The sequence below is a fragment of the Semicossyphus pulcher genome, unplaced genomic scaffold (assembly GCF_022749685.1).
Source record: "Semicossyphus pulcher isolate SPU_LCO1_2020_fin unplaced genomic scaffold, fSemPul1.0.p SCAF_4, whole genome shotgun sequence".
NCBI classification, from domain to species: domain Eukaryota; kingdom Metazoa; phylum Chordata; class Actinopteri; order Labriformes; family Labridae; genus Semicossyphus; species Semicossyphus pulcher.
In genome coordinates this window covers 31741486-31765331 of record NW_027211715.1, presented here as the reverse complement: position 1 = coordinate 31765331, position 23846 = coordinate 31741486, and the positions used below count along the sequence as shown (strand labels likewise).

Below are 23846 nucleotides of genomic sequence, written 5' to 3'. Positions count from 1 at the left end.
CTTTACTGATTGGGCAAGACGCAGTCAACCCTCGCTTTTGATTGGCTGATAAGACAACACGACCGAATTTCAAACCAGATCGTCATTCAAGTGTGTTGTTGAAGGAAGCGTGTTTTAACGTTTGCTAGATAGCCGTCAACACTGGTAGCAGCGCACATGGATTGTGTAGAAGTTTAAACAAACTTACTTCGTAACATGTAGCAAGCTTTAAGCTATTTTTTATTTAAAATGGCTGAAACGTTGACTTCAACGCGAGGGGGATTTCTGGATTTCAGTCCAGTAAGGAGAGTCGACGCGAACAAGGAGAATAATGTTCCTGTTTTGAGTTTGATCCAGTTTTCAAAGGCTCCTTTTTTGACATTTGGAACAGTAAAGTTGGGAACCTCAAAGTCTGCTGTTCTACGTATTGAGAACCCCACAGAGGATGCAGAAGCTGACGTTACTGTCGAGAAGATCTCCTCCAGTAAAGGCTTTTCTGTGGACCACAACACCTTCACTATTCAGGTATGTTCTTGGCTAACTTAGCTAGCCTACATCTTTTCTCTGCTTTCATGCACTTTATTAGGCTTTGTCCTACAGTCTATATCCTACACAGGCTGTAAATAGAGCTGTTGTCATGCTAAGGAGCTTTTTAATATCTTATTTCATGTTTTCCTCTTATTGGATAAACACATCAAGCATTTTACACTTAATCTTGTATTGTGTCTGTGCTTTGTGTTTGCAGCCTGAGGGCTCATTTAGTCTGACAGTGACCTGGACTCCAACAGAAGAAGGAGGAATCAGAGAACTCATCATTTTCAATGCAAATGGGGTCCTCAAACATCAGGCTGTTCTGCTGGGGAGGGCTGAGGCACCAAAAAAGAAAAAGGTAATGGTCCTTTAGCTGAACACAGAGACTGTTATAGCTACAATTGCAAAGACAATGAAGAAATAATAGATTCATCAATTTTTCCATTGCATGAAAACTAGTCTGCAAGTTGTCGATTATATATTACTTGCAACCATTTTAAATGAGCTTTATAAATGTCAAAATGTGCTGATTTTCTTGCCTTAACATTTATATTAAATTGAATATTGATAGAATTTGGAAAAGCTACATTTAGAAAAAGATCATTTTTTATATTTATATCAGGTCAAATAACAACAAAAGTTAATGACATGTCAGGTATTATACTTATTCCTTCTTACATTGCAAAACATGTCAGTTGCAGGCCCAGTTTCCTTCTTGGTCACATCTGACACCAAGTTCTATAAAACGTTTGATTTTGCAATTCTCATTCAAACATAATCAGGGAACAACATCTAAAGACATAGTTGCACTGGACTTGTATTAGAAGCAGACCAAATGTGATTTAGTATGTATGTGGCCATCCATTTCATCGATCTCATCATCTTGCTGCTCCCGAATGATTTGAGCTTGCCCTTAAATTGCACCATTTTGCCAGCACAGCATCCATAATTTTCGACTGGGAAAGAGGCAAAGAAAGAGAAAACAAAAAACTTTAAAATAATGCGTCCCCAAATCACAGAGATGCAGATACAAGTGGGACTTTTATTGGAACCTCTTTAAAAGTTTTGTGAAGTAATGTAGGCATTTTTCTGTAAAAGTTGTACGACAAATTGCAGACATGGCAAATATGGAGATTAGGATCAGACAATCTCTGCAGCTATTATAGGTTGCTAGAGATCTTACCGGTTAGTCCTTTGTGAATAGAGCTAAAAACTGTTATTCTGACATTGCATTTACCTTTTATATATTTTTATTTTGTGATTCAGAAAAGCTTATGGGACACAATCAAGAACAAGAGAGAAGGTGAGAAAGTTGGTGCACCCAGGAGAAAGAAAACAGAACAGCCTCTGAAGATGTCGGCCAATAAAACCTTCCAAGTGTCCCGAAAGCCACAGTACAAACGGGAAAAGCCTCGCAGCCCCCTCGCTTCTCTCAATGAGGGCAAAACGGTCAGAGAGCGTTCCCTCACAAAGCCCAGTCCCATTGATGACTTCCCTCAGAAACCAGAGGAGCAGGACGCCTTAAAATCCATCCAGCGGCAGCGGTCTCTGGCCTTGTCGGACCAGGAGAACATCAATCATGTTCAGAGGAACTCTCCTCTCGTCCTGCTCGTCCCAGCCGGCAGGTTGATGGACTCATCAGACTCCATGATGGGCAAACCAGAAAACAAAGATCTTGCTAGAATGCTCAACAGGACGCTGTCGCCTATCGGGACGCCTGAGAGGTTCAAGAAGCTCATGCCTCGTATTCAGTCAGATAGCCCAGCTTTAACATCTGTGGCTGATCCTGATAGTGTGTTAACTGGAACCCCAGCTCTGTCTATAAAAGATGCACTGGCCCTCATTGACTCTGATCTGAGCCACATGAATACCAGTCCTCGAGACACCAGTTCCAGCTGTGGTTTTTCTGATTCACTGGAATCTAAGAGTGGGAATCATGGCTGTGAGCCCGTCCTCAAAGTATTACCCGACAGCCCACCGGTGTCCGAGTCCAATGAGCCGAGACTTACCTTCTTTGTCAGCAAAGTGGTTGATGTTTCAGAGGCTGATTCAGCTACAGAAAAGGCCAAGAAGGCTTCTTTTACCTCCGCCACAGTGATTAAAGGCAAAGCGCCAGAGGAGGAAAACTGTTCAAGTGGAAGGAAAATAAGAAAGTCAAGGCGAAGGCTCTTGGAGAAAACACTGGAGCTGTCAGAGAGCAGCGGCCAGTCTGAGTCTGGACCAGGAACTCCAAGCCTTCCTGTTATAGACGCAGACCCAGGAACCGATGCAGGGCAGACCCCTGAGGCTGCTGGCTCCCTGTGTGACGACCGAAACCAAACCCAGGTGTTTACCTCCTCCAGCCTGACTCTACGGCCTGATGGCTCACCTACACCCATCACCTTCCCTGTCACCTCTCCTCCATCTTTGTCTCCTGCTCGCTTCTCCTTCTCAGCCACACCTCCTGCAGTCTCTGCTCACATCACTTTAACCGTCACATCTCCATCACCGTTGAGCTCATCGTCTCCTCTTCATCTCAACACCACCCGTAACCTGTGTGAGCTGTCTCCAACTGTTTTGGCGCCTCCGTGCGTTCAGGAAGACCCATTTCCCATTCACATGGCGGCGAAGAGCAAGAAGAGGAAGAGCGAAGAGTTTTTGAAAAGTGACGCGAAGATTCAGGACGCCCGGAAAACGGAGCACGTCAAAAGGAGCAGGGTGGTAGCTGCAAAAACGGAGTCCTCAAGATCACTCCAGGAGAAGAGGCGTGCATCACAGAGGCAACAGCCGAGTACAGCAGGTAAGAAAATAATGCATTATGTTGTTTGACATTAAAAAACCTCCCTCTGCTTCAAACCGACATATTAAGTTCAATGTAAACTATGGTTGTTAAATCTGCAGGTGTGTCAAATCTAAAACTGATGCAGTATATTAAGACAGTCATACAATAAATCCTGCCTTCATCAAGTTTGGAGTTAAAACTAATTTAAGTTTAAACCATGTTGATTTCACTTTTTGTAGGATGTAGTTTTTGGTGCTGCTGAACTTTACTCTTTTGTTCTGACTGGCAGGTAGGCCAAATAAAAACAAACCTCTTTATAGTGCAGTACCTTTTAACAGTGCCACGAACGACAACATCTAAAACTATCATTAAGTTGCAGAAATGTAAGCTGTGTGAACCTAGGCGCCCCACATACAGAGGCTACAGTCCTCGACGCAGCAGCCGCAGGCCTGACTCCCACCCTCTGCCCTTTGCTGCATGTCATCCTCCACTCTCTTCTCCTCATCTTTCCTGTCTCTTTTCAGCTGTCCTATCTAATATAGGAAAAATATATATATACCATATGTATCTAACATGAGTTTTTTTTTTCCAGGCTCGGTGCGCTCGATGACTACGTCTTCCCTAAAGACTGCGAGGTCTGTGGTTCCTGCGCAGGCGAAACAACCAAGCTCCAAACTCACCTCACGAGGTATAAAATAATGTTTAATCACCTTAATATGAGTTGCTTGCTGTTCTAGTTGTGCAGGTCTGCGGATGAGTTTAGTTTCAGATTTTTGCCCCCCCTCATTTTTCTTCTGTGGCTTACAGGTGCTCCGTCTCTGAAGTCCTCTGGTGCACTCGCTATGAAGAAGCCAAAGGTCATCGCTGTAGCGCAGTCAAAGCTGACCTTTATCAAGCCCGTGCAAACAGGTACACAACGGCAGAACATCTGAATGAGCTTTTGTTGTGTGTAAAAAAAGTGTTTTGCTTTTAAATTCTATGGTTTTGTGTTTCTGCTCTTTACCTCCAGCCATACCAAGACACCCGATGCCGTTCGCTGCCAAGAACATGTTCTATGACGAGAGGTGGATCGAGAAGCAGGAGAGGGGATTCACATGGTGGATCAACTACGTCCTCACCCCAGATGACTTTAAAGTCAACACTGAAGTCAAAGGTAACTTATCTTATAGTAGCTTCCACATAATTTGTTGAGTTTGCAGTGGAATCTTGCATGAAATACATGGAAAATTAAGTCCTCAATTGAATGTGTTTCTTCTGCAGTGAACGCCGTGTCCATCGCCATGGGAAGTGACAATAAGTACAGTGTGCCCAAAGCCCCCACCAAGGAGGAGATGTCTTTCAGCACCTACACGGCCAGACGCAAGCTGAACCGCCTCCGTCGCTCGGCCTGCCAGCTGTTCACATCGGAGGCCATGGTCAAAGCGATTCAGAGGCTGGAGGTGGAGGTGGAGGCCAGGAGGCTGCTCGTCCGAAAGGACCGTCATCTTTGGAAGGACATAGGTAAATAATCATTATGAAGCCTGTTCTCTGAAGTTCCAATCAAACCCCGGAAAAGTCTGAAAGTAACATCTTTTTTATCGTCTTTTAGGTGAACGGAGAAAAGTCCTCAACTGGCTTCTTTCGTATAATCCGCTGTGGTTGCGCATTGGGCTTGAGGTATTCTGATACAGCAGTGTTTCCTTCTGCTGTTATTTCTTTTTCTTTCCAAAGTTTCCTCACTATCCACTCTCTGCTTGCTGAACAAATGTCGCTCCTTCTCAGACGATCTACGGCGAGTTGATCTCACTGGAGAGCAACAGTGACGCCCTGGGTCTCGCCATGTTCATCTTGCAGCGGCTGCTGTGGAACCCCGACATCGCTGCAGAGTTCAGACACGCCAAAGTGCCTCACCTGTACAAAGACGGTAATTTAGCAGCTTTGTTTGTTGTGTTATCCTGACCTGCGGCTTATGAAATATTCTGACGTGGACACTTACCTTGTGATATATATAAATTCAAAGTAGTTGTCGGGATTTCTGAGGGAATTACCAACTCAGGTTATACCACAAGTAGAAACATAAACCTATTTTTGGGGCTATGAGCTGACACATCTTTGGGCAGCTGTCTGTAAAATGGGAGCATGCCGTTGATTAGTCATAGTATAGTTTGTGGTCTGCGTGCACAATGCTGAAAATGTGCATATAATCAGTGTTTCACCAAAAACAGAATGAAGTGCATGCAATGTGTTGCACTAGTGCTGATTTTCCTTTTAAATGAAATGTTATCAAAATATGCTGCAACTCAAGACTATGTGGTCATTTAAATATGTTGTTTTTTAGATCAACAGTTCAAATTCAGTATTTCAATTTACAAATAAATTTAAATTTTGTCACATTTTGGAAGCTGGAACAAAATAATTTGAGATTTTGCCAAGAAAAAATGTATTAAAATAGTTGTTGTTTTTTTTCGATCGACTAATAGATCAATTACAGAACTGAACTAATTAAAATAAAATTGAATTCCTGATATTTTTTTCAGGCTTATACCCCCACAAAATGCACGTCTGCTGTAGTTCTCGAAACAACAATCAAACCTTTTCAGGTTTTCTGTTTGATTGGAAAACCTGCAAACAACCAATAAGCACGCACTTTAAAAGATTGGTTATTGTTGTCCTTTATTGGAAAATGATCATTTAAATGTGAGTGTTCATTAAAGACCTGTTATGATTACAATAAGGAAACTATTTCAGTTTCCTCTGTATAATAACAAATGATTGAGTCAACATCTCATTACCCTTTTCATGGCCTTTGGTTGCTCTTAGTGTTTCAAGTGTTTTAGACAACACATGTTATTGCTCTGTATTTTTTCTGTTGTCATTTATTGTTGCTTTTTGTTGTTGTGGTGTGCCGTTTATTTTAACTTGTACAGCACTTTGGTCAACTCTGGTTGTTTTTAAATGTGTTATATAAATAAACTTGACTTGTCTTCTTGTTCAGGCCACGAGGAGGCGCTGTCTCGCTTCACTCTGAAGAAGCTGCTCCTGCTGGTGTGTTTCCTGGACAGGGCCAAAGAGTCTCGGCTGATTGAGCACAACCCCTGTCTGTTCTGCCTGGACGCAGAGTTCAAGGTACGCCGAGGTGTTTCAGAGTCAAAAACAAACACAAGAAACATAAAAGGAAACATGCAGTCGCTGTTTTCAGAGGTGCCTCGAATCATACACATAAAAAAGTGCACTCAAAGTCTGTCTAGCCGTGTATCTGAGAAGGAGAGAGTGCACTGGTAACGCAGGGGAACATAAACCTGAACATAGATCCTCTTTCTTTACAGACGAGCAAAGACCTGCTCCTGGCCTTCTCCAGGGACTTCCTGAGCGGAGAGGGGATCCTCCCGCGGCACCTCGGCTACCTCGGGTTACCCGTCTCCCACGTTCAGACGCCGCTGGACGAGTTCAACTTCGCTGTGAAGAACTTGGCTGTCGACTTGAAATGCGGCATCCGTCTAGTGTGAGTGATACCTGAAGAATTTTAAGAGACGCTCTGATCCCCGTTGTGATACTCTCTTTTCTGTAGAGCTCAGACGGCAGTATCCCTGCAGCTGAGAGGGGTTTAGTGTTTGTGTCTGTGTCGGACAGGGGATCTCCTCGCTGGGATCGTCTCTCTAACTGATGTAACACAATTGCCCTCGTATCGTAGTGTCTCCTGACGTTTGATTGCCTGATTCCTTCCTTTAATAAAGGTTACAAACAAGTAGAATGAAAGACCCAGCACACACCTGTACAGTAACTCTCTTCTCCAGTGTTTAGTTGGGTATCTTTTGACCCTTTTTGGCCATACAACGTGCAGCAGCAATGTGCACATAACTCTAAAATCGATAAAAATGGACGGAAGAGGAGATTTTGATGCATGAATTTTAAGGTGATGTGTTTTCCTCCAGGCGCGTGATGGAGCTCCTCATACAGGACTGGAGTTTGTCGGCCAAGCTGCGGCTGCCGGCCATCAGCCGCCTGCAGAAGGTCCACAACGTCGACCTGGCTTTGCAGGTGCTCAAACTGAGAGGGGTCGACCTCAAGGATGAACACGGTAAGCATGATTTATCTATTCTGGAGCCAACTGTAAAAACACAGAGACGCTCGGCCTGACTGAATGTTTCCCTCTTTCATGTTTCCGTGCGCTGGTTTTCTTTCATATCCCGTGTGTTCTCATTCCAGTCTGCCTTTTCCAACACACGAGTGAGAACACCTGCCATTTCACTGCACGTCTTTTGTGTTTGATCACAGGCAGCTGTTGTTGTGCGGCTGCACAGAGACATAATTGGATTGCTTTGCCCTTTTATGATGATGTGTGTTGGATTTGTGTAAACTTCATGTGACAAAATGATCGCTTCTGCTTGAATGAAGATGTGTTGGAGTAATTAAGCGAGATAAAAGGTACAATTTAAAGACTTAAACAGTAAAGCAAACACAATAACTTTGTCTGAGTTTGTCGAGTAGATCACAAGAAGCTGTTAAAGGCTTTAAAACTGAATATTCGTTTGGCCAAGAACACAAAACGCGAGTTGCTGACTATTCAGATGATCTCGTGCCTTTCCCTACACACTATTTTGCCAATCAATGTGCACATTTTGAAAAGCACTTAATTTGCCTGCATCTGTCCTCGGGCCTTCACAATAAGAGAAGGTTTAATAATGGATAGAGAGATAGATAGATAATTTAATTAAAGCAGTCTTGATGTTAATCTCTATTTACAAAATCTACATTAAAATGTCGAACAGCCCTGCTCCTGGAGAGCTGCCTTCCAGCATGTTTTAGGTTTCTCCCCACTCTAACACACCTGATTCGATTGCTTTGCTCGTTATCAATCCCCTGAGACGCTTCAGTTGGTCGATAACGAGCAGATCATTCAAATCAGAGAACGGAGAAACCTAAAACATGCAGGAAGGTAGCTCTCCAGGAGCAGGGTAGGAGACCCCTGATGTAGAATCTGTAGGCAGGGACGTGGATTTTTAGTTCGGGAAGTGTTCTGGTTTCCGTTTGTAGTCAGATTGTAGTTTGTAGAGTAATATTGACCGATCACGTATCGGCAGGCTGCGTCGAAAAACAGACGTGTGGAGAGCAAAAGCAAGCGGAACATAATCCACTGTAGTGACATCCCGGCTCCCATCAGCGTCATCTGATGACGATTTAGCTTCTTATTAATCTCTATAAACAGACTTCTCCATGCTAACAGCTAACAATCTGCTGTAGATAAACATTTTGAGACAACTACAGATGAATTCCCTTGACGCTGTGTCACGAAAGCCGATCAGTGTTTAGATTTCCAGACTTCCTCGAATGCATCATATCGATCCGCCCTCCGTTCAACAAACTCCTCATGTTAAAGTAGTTTTCGTCTCCTCTTGAGGACAGACCCGACAAAGCTTCATGTTGTTCCTAATCTGCATCATGATGTTGTTATTTCAGCAAACTGAAGAGAAGAAAATCTGTTTCTGTTTGGGCTTCATCCCGCTGAAGTAAGCCAGAGTGCAGCCTCTGTGTAACTTACTGTTAACAGTGAAGGTGAGACTCAGCACAAACAGATGAACGGGCGCTCCTCTGATGTCACTTCTCAATCTGCCAACTGCAGTGTAAACAATGCAGCGCACGGAGAAGGAAGTCTTGGCTGGAAGTCCTTTATCGGTAACTGCTAGCCAAACCTGACCAGCTGACATGTTCACCGTTTCTCCCAGAGGGTCTATCGTCGTCGGATGATAGCCAGTGGATTCAGAGATTGATGTTCATCCAATAACTGGAGAAACTTGTTTTGCTTAATAACTGCTCTGCTTCAAAGGTGTTTAAACGCCGTGTCCTTATTTTCAGGCTCTGCCATTGATTCCAGAGACGTTGTGGACGGACACAGAGAGAAGACACTGAGCCTCTTGTGGAAAATCATCTTTGCATTTCAAGTGTGTTTTACTTTGTTTCTAGTTACAAAATCGTAACCCTTTTTTAACCTGTGGAATAAGTTGACTGATCTGCTGTTATCAAATCATCCGTTAAGGTGGAGGTGATTCTGAACGAGGATCAGCTGAGGGAGGAAATTCACTTCCTGAAGAGAAGCTGGAGGACCCAACGGAGGCTGGCGTCGCTCAAGGCGGACCGGGGTCCTCAGCCGAGTCCTGCAGGGACCCGGGCGGCGTATGAACACAGCAGCACGAAGATCACCCTGCTGATGGAGTGGGTCCGAGCGGTGAGCGACTTCTACAACGTGAAGGTGAGTTTGAACGTTTTATTTTCAGCTCACAGACAAATGAAAATCCTGTGACGTTTGGAGTTGGAAGTTTTATTGGCTTTGAGTTAATTTCTTCTTGTTTGGCAGGAGTTACTTTGTTCACCTGCTGTACTCTTGTCATTTGATGCATTATTTAGCTGTTATTTTGTTGTAGCCTTTTGGTGTTGTATTTATTTGAGTGTTGGTTAGTGTTTAAAGATGACCTTCAGTGTTTGAAGAAGCCAACAAACAGGCTTCTGCTTGCTGAACAAACATCAGTGACGTGCTGTGTGGAAAATGTGCACGCCCCACTGCGGTCAAATAGTCTAGACATTAGATTACATGGATTTTAACAACACAATATGTCAATAGGTTTGCTACAATTAATTGCTAACCATCATAATATTCTATATGAGAAAGAAAAGAAGGTTTAAACGATTACAGCCACTTAAATATGAATACTTAGGGGAGTCTTTTCTTCTCCATGTCTAAGTTTATTTGGGCTGTGGACAAAACAAGACAATGAAGGCCACATGTTGGGCTTCGGGAAACACTGATAGACATTTTTCTGCAATTTTATAGACCAAAGAACTAAACTGAGTTTAGTAACAAGGATATCCAACAACAAAAGACAAACAAAAGGAGCAGACAGAAAACCGAGCAGTTCATTAACAGCATTAATTCATTTGTATTGTACCGGCCCGTCAGATTCATGACAAAGTTAGGCTGCTCCCTCCAGACATACACCCACTGAAGCTGAGCCATTGTTCTTTAATCATAACTTTTTTTTAGTTTTAAACACTTTTTCACACGCAGCGATTCCCATCGTGTTCCCTCCACATGTTCAGAGCAGGGCTTTAAGGCTCTTTCCATCGTCTTAGAATCAGTCGAGCACAGGTTATTAAGTAAATTTGCATTTAGAGTATTAACAACTGGCTTAACTGTGGCTCTATACTTTTGACCCTAAGGAGAAACAACCTTGGGGATCTGGGTAATTCTGGGTATTTGGTCCTAAGCCCAAGTGTTATTTAAGTTTATGTTTATAGGACTATGCAAATGTATAACCTGAGCACCTCTGTGCAAAAAGCAGATTTTAACATGCAGGCTAATTTTCAACTGCACTCCCTTACTGGCTGATTGCATATTAAAGCATTTATAGAGACGCATGGAAAGCACGTATGTGGCATAAGCAGTACTACATGTCATCTTGAATGCTTACGTACTACATTTAATTCCCCTGGGTTTATTTTGTGGGGGAAATTAACCAGATTTCATGAGATCATCTGTCCCAAAGTTAAAGAGGAGTTTTACACTGAAGCTAAAATAAACCTAAAACTAAATATGAGCCTTGAGGAAGTCGGGTATATTAGCATATCCTTTTGACCTCCTCTGTGTAAACATGTCCAACAAACAATATTAGCTCTGAAGTGCTTTTGCAGCCTCTAAAATCCTACTTTAAGTAAATTTGACTGAGGTGTGTCTTCGTCCGTGCAGGTGGAGAACTTCACCGTGACCTTCTCGGATGGCCGCGTCCTCTGCTACCTGATCCACCACTACCACCCCGGCCTCCTGCCTGACCGGGCCGTCAGTCACAGCACCACTCAGACTGTCGAGTGCTCGCAGAGGGGACGCCTGGAGCTCGACTGCTCCAGCAGCGACTCCGACAGCTCCTTTGACTTCTCGCCGACGGGCTTGAACGGTACGTTTCAGCTGTGTGTCATCTGTATCTGTGTGGGTGCACACTTTGTGAGGTATTTAGGGAGAAAACTTCATCTTCAAATGCTGACACAAACGAGGACAGTTTATTTTTACAGACGCAGAGGCACAAGACAATTCAAAGTTCTTTACAGGGGTTAAGAAACACATTAAAAGACAACAGAAAAACATACAAACTGCCTTCAAGAGGAATAAAAACAAAAAGCAAAAGTACTTTAATAAAAGCACGGGAGAGGAAGAAATTAAAAGGATTTTTGTTTTTATTTGTGAACAGGCCCAGATTCTCCGTCGGTTGAATTCAAAGAGCTTCTGGAAAATGAGAGAAACAACTTCAAGCTCGTCAACACCGCCGTGTCTTTCCTGGGCGGAGTCCCCGCCATGATCAACCCGGCCGACATGTCCAACACCATCCCCAATGAGAAGGTGAGACCTGACAGGAGGCCTTCTTTACCCTCTGCAGCAATTATTTTCTATTTCTAAAGAGGCAAATACTTAAAAGTTGGTTAGGAATTTAACACCTCACCATTTTTTAAAGTCGAGCTGAAACGGCATTTCGAGAGTATCTAGCTTTCCTTTCATGACATGGCATGTCTAATCTGAGACCAGGTCTGGTAAAAATGTTTCTGTCTTTTCACATAGAAAAATTAAGGTTTAGATGCTTGGATTTTTATACCATAAAAGTTGTTGCTCCAGGTCCAACCACACATCTTTTCTTTTAATCTGGTTGATGATGTTAGAAAGTGGTACTAAAACAACCCCAAAAAGTCCACAGAGTGAAATGCTACACCTGCTTTCATTCACGTCTCTTTATGTCCAGGTGGTCATGTCGTACCTGTCCTTCCTGTGCGTTCGTCTCCTGGACCTGCGGAACGAAACCAGAGCAGCTCGGGTCATTCAGGACGCCTGGAGGAAATACAGACTGAAGAAAGACCTGCAGCTCTACAAAGTGAGTTCACTCAGTTTTATTCATCTGATGCAGACACTCTGGCCGTTGCTGTCCGGATGGTACCAAAATAAATCTTTGTCACAGAGGACAGCAGCTTTTTTATTGCTGTCTTTGAATACTTAAAATCAGGTGCATAAACCTGAAAATGAGTCTCGTCTCCTGAATGTTGCACACAATGTTTAGATTCAGTTTAAATGCTGTTTCTAGGGTCGTATTGTCATAGATTCCTGTCACAGAATCGAATGTAAAAAGTTGATCTTGTTCCCTGTTTTCGTTTTGTTTGATAACAGGAAAGAAACATGGCTGCTGTGAAGATCCAGTTACTGGTGAGGAGTTTTCTGCAGAGGCGCAGAGCTAAGAGGCAAAATGAGGCTGCCGTTATCATCCAGTCAGTCTGGAGGGGATACGCTGCCCGCAACCGGCTGAGGCTGGAAAAAGAGGCTCAACTCCGGGCTCTGCGGCACGGAGCAGCAACTGTCATCCAGGTAGGTTTATATTGATATATTAAGGCCACAGACTTTGATCCAAGTTATAAAGGACACAAAGTGTTTTCAAACCACTTACTAATAATGAATCATTCTTGTCTAACTGTATTTACTGAATAGATGGTTCTTATCTCCCCCCGACAGACTCAGTGGAGGATGTTTTCGTCCATGAGGGCTTACCAGCGCCTCAGATACTACGCCATTGTTGTCCAAGCACAATGGCGAATGAGGAGGGCGGCCTCTGCTTACAGAAGAATCCACTGGGCGGCAACGGTCATTCAGAAGCACTCGCGAGCGTCGGCTCTCGCAAGAAAAGATCGGGAACATTATCTCTCCCTTAAAGCTGCAGCCGTGAAAATACAGCGAGGATTCAGGAGATGGAAAAGCGAGAAAACGGCGAAGGAAAACCGCGCTGCCAAAGTGATTCAAGCTGTGTTTAGGAGATGGTACGAGGGGAAAATGGCTGACAGAACCGCTGCTGCTGTAAAGATTCAATCTTGGTGTAGGATGCAGAAGTGTCTCCATGAATATAGAAAGATAAAGAGAAGCACAGTGCTCATTCAAGCCCAATACAGAGGTTACGCACAGAGACGCAGCTTTGAGATGTTGAAGCTGCAGCACCATTCTGCTGCTGTCATTCAGAGTGCCTTCAAAGGGCACGCTGTCAGGAAGCAGGTGGCGAGGATGAGATGTGCTGCAGTCATAATCCAGCGTTGGTTCAGGGCCTCGGCGAAAAGAGACATTGAGAGGCAAATGTTTGTGAGGATGAGATGTGCTGCCATTACCATACAGGCGGCTTATCGCGGGAGAGTGGCCCGCGAGTCCCTGAAAAAACAGCACAAGGCAGCAACAGTGATCCAGGCAGCTTTTAGGAAATATGCTGCCCAAAGGCGCTACCTCCGTTTGAGGAAAGCTGCGGCTGTGATACAGCAAAAGCACAGAGCCACAGTCTTGGCTCGTGCGACAAAGAAGGATTACGATGCTCTCAGGAATGCTGCGCTCACTGTACAAGCTAACTGGAGAGGCAGAGCTGACAGGAAGAGGATGGAGAAGCTGCATCACTGTGCAACACTGATACAGGCTTACTACCGTCGGCACAAAGCTCAAGCAGAGTACAGGTCCAAGAAGGCAGCTGCTGTAGCCCTGCAGCATCACTACAGAGCTTACACGGCAGGGAAGGAGATGAGGAAAGCATACTTGTGTAAACGAGCGGCCTGTGTTACTCTCCAAGCCGGGTTCAGAGGAATGAGAGTGAGGGCGGAGATGAAGAAACAGCACCTTGCAGCGACTGTCATTCAGTCTTCAGTCAGGATGTTTTTATGTAGGAAACAATATTTTCTCCAGCAAAGTGCAGCGATTATCATCCAAAGCCGATACAGAGCTCTTCTGCTCTGCAGGGCAAAGCAGAGTGAATACAGAGCGTTAAAGCAGGCCGCCCTAAAGATACAAGCTGTCTACCGAGGATTCAGAGTGAGAGAAGACCTGAAGAGGAGGCACAACGCTGCCAAAGCAATCCAAGCTCTATTCAGGATGCACAGAATGCGTATGGCCTATCTTGCCACCAAGTGTGCCGCCATCATTCTTCAGCAACGCTACAGGGCCAAAATGCTCAGGGATCAACAAATGCAGAGGTACAGAGCAATGAAATCTGCAGCTGTCGTCATCCAGGCAGCACATCGAGGCCACGCGGCCAGGAGGAAGATTGCAGAGATGCACCGAGCAGCTATAATCATTCAGAGGAAGTTCCTCACTGCTCGGCACAGAAATCAGTTCCTAGCTTTAAAGGCAGCAGCTCTGGTGTGTCAGCAGAAGTACAGAGCGGTGACCCTGGCAAGAAAAGACCGTGTGGACTATTTGTCAAAGCGCACGGCGGCCGTTTCTCTGCAGGCTGCCTACAGAGGATGGCAGGCCAGGAAGCAGCTGCGTATCCAGCACGGGGCAGCAGTAACAATTCAGTCGCACTTCAGAAAGTACCGGCTGAGAAACTACTACAGGAGGCTCCAATGGGCTGCCAATGTGGTGCAAGCACGACACAGAGCCAACACGAAAATGAGAGCGGAGATGCAAACTCTGAGTGCCAAGAGAAATGCTGCCATCGTCTTACAAGCTGCCTTCCGTGGAATGAAATCCAGACGACTGATCGAACAGAAGCATCAGGCTGCCAGTGTTATCCAGAGAGCTTACAGAGCCCACTGTGAACACAAGCACTATCTGACCTTAAAATCCTCCGTCCTCACCATCCAGCGGAGGTATCGGGCCAACGTAGCAGCAAAGGAACAAGTTAGACAATACCAAAACATGCGCAGAACTGCTATTGTCCTTCAGGCAGCTTTCAGAGGTCAGCAGGTCAGAGAGGAGGTCACTCGCTGGCATCAGGCTGCAACTGTTATACAGTCTGTGTTCAGAAAACACAGAGAGGAAGTCAAATTCCAGGCCATGCGCCTGTCTGCCATCATCATCCAGAGATACTATCGCTCCTGTGTTATCCAAAGAAAAGAAAGGAACAACTTCCTTAAAATGAAACATTCTGCCATCGTCCTTCAGGCAGCTTTCAGGGGTCACCGTGTGCGAAGCAGCGTTGCCAGGATGCACAGAGCAGCTGCTGTCATTCAAGCAAACTTCAGGAGGCATAGACATCAGTCAGCCTTCAGGAGGCAGCGCTGGGCAGCCTGCGTCTTACAGCAGAGGTTTAGAGCTCAGAGACAAAGAAACGCTGAGACAAAACATTATCAGGAGGTTAGAAAAGCTGCTATCGTGTTACAGGCGGCATATCGTGGAATGAAATCCAGACAAGTCATCAAACAGAAGCATCAGGCTGCCAGTAATATCCAGAGAGCTTACAGAGCCCACTGTGAACACAAGCACTATCTGACCTTAAAATCCTCCGTCCTCACCATCCAGCGGAGGTATCGGGCCAACGTAGCAGCAAAGGAACAAGTTACACAATACCAAAACATGCGCAGAGCTGCTATTGTCCTTCAGGCAGCTTTCAGAGGTCAGCAGGTCAGAGAGGAGGTCGCTCGCTGGCATCAGGCTGCAACTGTTATACAGTCTGTGTTCAGAAAACACAGAGAGGAAGTCAAATTCCAGGCCATGCGCCTGTCTGCCATCGTCATCCAGAGGTACTATCGCTCCTGTGTTATGGGAAGAAGAGACAGAGACAGCTTCCTGAGAGTAAGACATTCTGCTATCGTCCTTCAGGCAGCTTTCAGAGGTCACCGTGTGCGAAGCAGCGTTGCCAGGATGCACAGAGCAGCTGCTGTCATTCAATCAAACTTCAGGAGGCATAAACATCAGTCAGCCTTCAGGAGGCAGCGCTGGGCAGCCTGCGTCTTACAGCAGAGGTTTAGAGCTCAGAGACAAAGAAACGCTGAGATAAAACATTATCAGGAGGTTAGAAAAGCTGCCATTAGAATACAAGCGGCCTTCAGAGGAATGAAGTCAAGAATTATCATCAAACAGAAGCATCAGGCTGCCAGCGTTATTCAGAGAGCTTACAGAGCCCACTCCGAGCGTAGGCAGTATCTTAAACTAAAGTTGTCTGTCCTTACCATTCAGAAAAGATATCGGGCCAATGTAACAGCAAAAGCACAAAGAACAAAATACCTGGAAATGCGAAGAGCTGCAGTCATCCTTCAGGCAGCTTTCAGAGGTCAGCAGGTCAGAGAGGAGGTCGCTCGCTGGCATCAGGCTGCAACTGTTATACAGTCTGTGTTCAGAAAACACAGAGAGGAAGTCAAATTCCAGGCCATGCGCCTGTCTGCCATCATCATCCAGAGATACTATCGCTCCTGTGTTGTGCAAAGACTGGAAAGAGCAAACTTCCTGAAAGTAAGACAGTCTGCTATCGTCCTTCAGGCAGCTTTCAGAGGTCACCGTGTGCGAAGCAGCGTTGCCAGGATGCACAGAGCAGCTGCTGTCATTCAATCAAACTTCAGGAGGCATAGACATCAGTCAGCCTTCAGGAGGCAGCGCTGGGCAGCCTGCGTCTTACAGCAGAGGTTTAGAGCTCAGAGACAAAGAAACGCTGAGACAAAACATTATCAGGAGGTTAGAAAAGCTGCTATCGCGTTACAGGCGGCATATCGTGGAATGAAATCCAGACAAGTCATCAAACAGAAGCATCAGGCTGCAAGTGTTGTCCAGAGAGCTTACAGAGCCCACTGTGAACACAAGCACTATCTGACCATAAAATCCTCCGTCCTCACCATCCAGCGGAGGTATCGGGCCAACGTAGCAGCAAAGGAAGAAATGCAAAAGTACCAAAACACGTGCAGAGCTGCTATTGTCCTTCAGGCTGCTTTCAGAGGTCGACAGGTCAGAGAGGAGGTCACTCGCTGGCATCAGGCTGCAACTGTTATACAGTCTGTGTTCAGAAAACACAGAGAGGAAGTCAAATTCCAGGCCATGCGCCTGTCTGCCATCGTCATCCAGAGGTACTATCGCTCCTGTGTTATCAAAAGACAAGAAAGGAACAACTTCCTTAAAATGAAACATTCTGCCATCGTCCTTCAGGCAGCTTTCAGAGGTCACCGTGTGCGAAGCAGCGTTGCCAGGATGCACAGAGCAGCTGCTGTCATTCAATCAAACTTCAGGAGGCATAGACATCAGTCAGCCTTCAGGAGGCAGCGCTGGGCAGCCTGCGTCTTACAGCAGAGGTTTAGAGCTCAGAGACAAAGAAACGCTGAGATAAAACATTATCAGGAGGTTAGAAAAGCTGCTATCGTGTTACAGGCGGCATATCGTGGAAAGAAATCCAGACAAGTCATCAAACAGAAGCATCAGGCTGCCAGTAATATCCAGAGAGCTTACAGAGCCCACTGTGAACACAAGCACTATCTGACCTTAAAATCCTCCGTCCTCACCATCCAGCGGAGGTATCGGGCCAACGTAGCAGCAAAGGAAGAAATGCAAAAGTACCAAAACACGCGCAGAGCTGCTATTGTCCTTCAGGCTGCTTTCAGAGGTCGACAGGTCAGAGAGGAGGTCGCTCGCTGGCATCAGGCTGCAACTGTTATACAGTCTGTGTTCAGAAAACACAGAGAGGAAGTCAAATTCCAGGCCATGCGCCTGTCTGCCATCGTCATCCAGAGATACTATCGCTCCTGTGTTATGGGAAGAAGAGACAGAGACAGCTTCCTGAGAGTAAGACAGTCCACCATCGTCCTTCAGGCAGCACTGAGGGGCTGGTGTGTCAGGAGGGAAATAAAGCGTCAAAATCAAGCAGCAGTTGCGATCCAATCATGCTGGAGATGTTCAGTTCAGAGGCGTAGCTTCCAAAGGAAGCGGGAAGCTGCTGTTAAACTCCAGCGGAGAGTCCGGGCGGTGCAGCTCGGCAGGTTGGAGAAGAACAACTACACCCGAGTGAGGCGAGCTGCTCTCACGCTGCAGGCACACTGCAGAGCCTGGATCGCAAGACGACAGGTGAGGAGCTTTATTTAGAGTTCATAGTTTGCAGCATCTTTTTTTCTTTACTCACAGCCAGCTTTTATTAATTAAACACATAGAAACATAATTAATGCTAGTAATAATTATTAGTCGATTATTCTGGTTTATAATATGACTAAAAATGGAAAGGACTAAAGTTTTTTGTTATTGTGTTTCAGGCACTAGAGGAAGCCAAAGCTGAGCGGAGGCGTCGTTTCACATCCGCAGTTTTCCACCATCTCAGCGCCATAAAGATCCAGAGAGCCCTGAGAGCACACTGGGCTCTGGAGTCAGCCAAAAGACAAATCCATTCTGTCGTCACCATACAGGTACACGGAAAAAAAGGCCCACAAAGCCTCTGCTATGATGAATTTAATTAAATGAATCTGAAGCCAAACAGTCCTCTTTAAAAAGAATCTCGTTTCCTCCCAGCGATGGGTGAGAGCGAGGCAGCAGCGGAGACGGTATCTGCAGGACAGGAGGAAGGTGGTCACAGCCCAAAGAGCAGCCAGGCGCTGGTTAACTCGTCGCCACACCGCTGCCTCCGTCATCCAGCAGGCCGTCCGCAGATTCCTCCTTCTCAGGCGGCAGAAGAGGGTTCAGCGGGGCATTGTCAAAGCTCAGGTACAGCAGTCAGTGGTGAATTTAGTGCAGAATAATTCACAAGTTTTCAAGTGTGTCTCATAAACAAGGCTTGGGTGCTGATATGAACATTGAAACTAGTTTTGTGTGATGTTATGAGTCCCATTTATACTGGCCATCAGGAAATCTTTTCTAATGTGTTTTATATTTAAGTAATGGAGGACAAAACTTAAACATTTATATGCATTTCTAACTGTAATCATTTCTCCATCTCCTTCCAGGCTCTGTGGAGAGGACACCGCTCCCGCCGCCTGCATGACAACCCCAAAGTGGTGACGCTGAGACACCGCCTACAAAAAATCTCCGCCAACGTCCGAGAGGAGGACAAACTGTGCAACAAGACGTCGACCGCCCTGGACTACCTCCTTCGCTACAAACACTTCTCCTACATTCTAGAGGCCCTGAAAAACCTCGGTAAGGTTTTGTAATATGTGGTTATTCGGGCATCTTTAGGGCTCCGTTGTTCAAACGGCTTTAAGCCTCAGAGTAGCTTTAGTGGAGTGCAACCTTTATTTTAGTAGATGAGGGATGGCTGAGTGTTTGTAAAGTGGAGAATCTTTGCTGGGAGAAAAGGAACAATGTTGGTGATTTACTCATTATGTAATTGTATTCTGCAAAATCAGTTTTAACAGATTTATCTGGGTGCTAAGTTTTTTTAAATGCGAGCAGCAACCAAGATGCTTATTAAGTAGGTAAGTCTGAAAGTTTTGATGGTGCTTTGGATCCTGAAGTAGGCAAACCTGCCTGGTCTGTTACATGGAAGAGTCCTATTATGATCCATCCATCCATCCATTATCTATACAGCTTATCCTGTTAAGGCTTGCCGGGGAGCTGGAGCCTATCCCAGCTGTCACTGAGCAAGAGGCGGGGTTACACCTGGACTGATCTCCAGTCAATCACAGGGCTGACACACAGAGACAGACAACCTTTCACACTCACACCTACGAGCAATGTTAGAGTCACCAATGAACCTAACGAGCATGTCTTTGGACTGTGGGAGGAAGCCGGAGTGCACGGGGAGAATGTGCAAACTCCACACAGAAAGGCCGCCTACGTCTGAAGCAGGAACCTTCTAAGCTCGAACACAACGCTTCAGATTGTTTTAAAGAATTACAAACAACCCAGAGCCTTTTTCCTTCAGTGCAGAATTATAAGTTTAGCTAGAGCAATAAAACAAAGCCGGTTCTGACTGTGTGAGTCTACTTCCTGTATAATCTAGACGACATGTTGCAGCCCTCCATGAGGCTCTCAGATCTAGAAGGTCAAAATAATAACTACTTCTACAGTAACCTACTATTGCAATCAAGAGCCAGGGTTTTTTTAAATCCTGGAGTTGCAAACTTTTGCACAGCTGCATTAGGTTGTATGAGGTACAGGGGTGCAAGTCTGTTAGGTCATTGCTTTGCAGACCATTTCAGGTGGTTGCACCTGATCTTAGTTAAGGTTGTCACTGCAAAGCGCTCAAAGCTTTTTACATTTTTATTTGTAAATTACTTTAAAAACAATGAAATATTTCCGACTTCAAAATTAAGAACTTTTTCCTGCTGATTCACTACATACTGCCTTAATAAAGTCCATTTTAGTGTCTTGTAACACGACGAAATGAGGATAAGATCAAGGGGGTAAAAAGTTATGCAAGGCTCTGTATCTGCAAAAGAGGTAATGAGAAAAAGGAAGAACTTCAGTGTGCGGCAGAAGCAGTTTCTTTTGTTCATATTGGGTTGTGTCTTAGTCAAAGTTCAATTCATTGCGTAAGTGTTTGAAGGTGGTTCCCCAAATTAAAATGTGCAATCTAAAATCCAATGAAGTCTGTGCATCGTAGATAAGAAAAGTTCTCCTGACTAATATATTTGCTTATAATTCTGTCAGCATTATCTGATGTGTCTGCAGCCTTTCCAGGGGTTCAGTTTGTCCTGAGTGCTCATATATAACCCTGTTTTTGTGTTTGCGTGTGCACGTACAGAGACCGCCACCAGGCTGTCCCCAGAGTGCTGTGAGCGGCTGGTGGAGAGCGGAGCCACCAACGTCATCTTCACACTCATCCGCTGCTGCAACAGGAGCGTCCCCTGCATGGACGTCATCACCTACTCCATCCAGATCCTCCTCAACCTCTCCAAGGTACCTCCAACACACACCTGCACTTCTTATGAGGATGAGTAGTTCCTGTAACGTAAATCTTAGGTCTTGTTTTTCTGCCACATATTGCAACTGTAACAGACTAAGTTCCTGTATTTAATTCCGGTGAGTTTAGCAGGAGACAGAGAGAGAATCAGAGAGTTTCCTCAACAGCTCTGATCTCTCACTTCCCCTCAGGCTCACTTTCTCTTCTGCAAAACCAAGTTCAGACGGAGGGTCAGCATACTTTTGTCTGCGTGTTTTTTGTTCAGTGGCTTCTGTTTCCTGCATGCGTAAAAGCTGAAGCATTCAGCAATGTCTGCATTTTTTTTGAGGATATGAACACTAAATCAGACCGAGAGATAAAAAAAGCTGAATGCAAAATCAAGATTAGGGGATGCATCTACCATCGTGGGATATATGTCGGATGGTTAGGATGCACATAAAGGCTTTTTTTCAGACAATCCTGATAACCCACTGTGTCCTGCTTTCTATTGACGATACTGATAAGATAGGAGATCATTTCAAACTGTAGGGGGTGCAGGTTTAGCTCAGTGGTTAAATTGCATGTCCCATGTCCAGAGGCTCAGTCCTCTGCAGCAGCCCAAGGCTCAACTCCCGCCCTCAGCCCTTTGCAGCGTGTCGGCCCCACTCTCCCCTCCCCTGTTTCCGACACCGTCCACTGTCCTGTCTCTCTAAATAAAGGCATAAAACGCCAACAAATTCTAAATTGAAATATGGATGAAATAATATTCCATAGCTCTCTGAACCCTGGCACACTTGTACTGCAAGTTCCAATCCTGTTGTCGTTCTCTAAAACTGTAAAAAGAGTGTTCTCAGACTCACGAGGAAAGTACATTGATTTAAGGAGCTTTTAAAGACTATAAGAGGAGACTGGACCATAACATGAGTCTGTATCTCAACAACAACTGTAGTGAGGAAAATGTTCCCAAAGTTGGAATACCTTATTGCCCTTTGCACAACTTTGGGCACTCTTAAATTTGTCACATAATGTTTGTTTTTATTGATTTTGCACTTCTCTGTGGACTTTATTTCACAACTGAGTCCTGGTTATTTACTTTGAACAGTAAACAAAGTGACAGTGCAGACTGACAATGATGAGCTCTGCCAGACATTTTGGTCCATCGATCCAGGGTTCTCACAACGCTTAATTGTTACAAAATTAGGCTTCCTGTCACATCAGAGTCCTTCCACTGCCTTTGTACTTGTACTGTGAAATCATGAACATGTGGTTTTAACTCCATACTTGAACTTTCCTCCCTCTCTCAGTACCACAAGACCACCGAGGCCGTGTATTCAGTGGAGAACTCGGTGGAGACGCTGCTGGACCTGCTGCAGAGGTACCGGGAGAAGGCGGGCGACAAAGTGGCAGAGAAGGGCGGCAGCATCTTCACCAAGGCCTGCTTCCTTCTCGCTCTCCTCCTGCAAGACAAGCACCGCGCTGTGGTGCGTCGCTCTATAACATACTCATTTCTGACATTTACCAATCATTTAAGACAAAGACACCTCATGTACTTTTCTAACAGTACTGCACACTCCTTCTGTTTTCTTTTAGGAGGTTATGAAGCTTCCAAAGGTCTTAGACAGGATACGCAGTATTTACCGTCTCACTGCTCGCAAACACAAGATGGACGCAGAAAGGACCGTCATCAAACAGAAGATGAACGCGTCAATCAACGGGAGCTTCTACGTTCAAGCAACGCCTCGAAAATCCCGTCCTGCACCAAAGTATGTGTATGCATTTTTTAAATACATTAACGTGCGTGTCTGAGATTTAATGAGTATATGTGTTTGCTTTGGTCAACAACATCCTGCTTTTGTTTCTCCAGGTTTGCACCGGATTGGGTTCTCAGAAAGGACAAGCTCAAAGACATCGTGGACCCTCTGAGGGCCATTCAGATGGTGGCAAACACTCTGGCCATTGTTTTGTAAATAGACCAGCTTTTAAAGCTCGACTCTTCATCTCCTTTTTTACCTGCAGAAAATATTGTTTTATGTATTGTTTAAGGTTTTTTTTACCTCTGCATTTCCATGTGTTACCTGTGTATATATTAAAATGGATTTGTTTCTTACACATTGATCTCTTTTGTTTGTTTCTGATGTGTTGCAGTCACTTTCCTTGGTTCAAAATGAGGCTGTGTAACTGACCACGTTACAGGGATAATTCGGATTTTTTTTGGACACCAAGTTGTATGAAATACACGCTAATAGTGTGGTGGATGCAAAGCTATTAGCTTACTCACGAGTCCCGTGGTCGGAGATCTGGCCGGTTCCAAACGTAGAATAAGTAGTTCCGGCGAGATGCCGGGGTCATGAAACGACATACAGGCAATGGTGATCCATTTCCAAAATCGTCCTAGGATGTCATATACTGCGCCCTTTTTTTGGCACTATTTTCTCTCTTGACAAATCCAGTATTACTACGCCTGCGTCAGGCTGGAAGCTTCCACTACGCTACTAGCAAGTATTTAATACAAATTACTGTCTGAACTATCTAAAAATCCGAACTATCCCTTTACTTATTTTCACAATTTTAGCAGGCTGTAGTTCACAAAAGCGCCAATGATGAGTTGATTTTTCGATTAGTTGATCAAAAGAAAATTATTGGCAACTATTTTGATAAGCCATTTATTGTTTGTCATTTTACACGCTACAAGGCGAGTCATTTGCTTCTTAAATACAAAATATTTGTTCATTAACCATCGTATACGAGAAAAAAAAAATCTGCAGTCTCTGGATTTTGAACTGTTGGTGGAACACAAGAAGCAGTTTGAAGAACAGATTGTGATGAACATCATGAACCATTTTTTTGGACATTTTATACATGAAATGATTAGTCATGAAACTAGGGGGCAAATATATTTAGCTCTAAATTTAATTTGATTCACCATCAATTACCATATCACCATAAATTAAATTTTGTCCTGATGATGGCAATACATAAAAATGGTTTCCTTTTTCCTGAGCATCACCAGATTAGTCATAATCTCAAAGATCATC

The 23846-nt window shown here is 44.7% G+C and overlaps 1 protein-coding gene across 1 annotated transcript; it reads left to right on the top strand.

Moving 5' to 3' along the window:
* Positions 1 to 172: 172 nt before the first annotated feature.
* aspm (assembly factor for spindle microtubules) lies at positions 173 to 22926 on the top strand. The gene is made up of 26 exons (XM_069680548.1): positions 173 to 504; positions 725 to 868; positions 1777 to 3289; positions 3864 to 3959; positions 4079 to 4180; positions 4281 to 4424; positions 4532 to 4771; positions 4860 to 4927; positions 5033 to 5174; positions 6246 to 6376; positions 6577 to 6752; positions 7183 to 7328; positions 9104 to 9189; positions 9285 to 9497; positions 10989 to 11193; positions 11485 to 11633; positions 12028 to 12156; positions 12447 to 12641; positions 12786 to 18065; positions 18248 to 18397; positions 18501 to 18692; positions 18932 to 19124; positions 20674 to 20828; positions 22116 to 22292; positions 22402 to 22574; positions 22676 to 22926. The coding sequence occupies exons 1-26, from the start codon at positions 229 to 231 to the stop codon at positions 22776 to 22778; spliced, it is 10578 nt and encodes a 3525-aa protein (XP_069536649.1). The 5' UTR covers positions 173 to 228; the 3' UTR covers positions 22779 to 22926.
* The last annotated feature ends 920 nt before the right edge of the window (positions 22927 to 23846 follow it).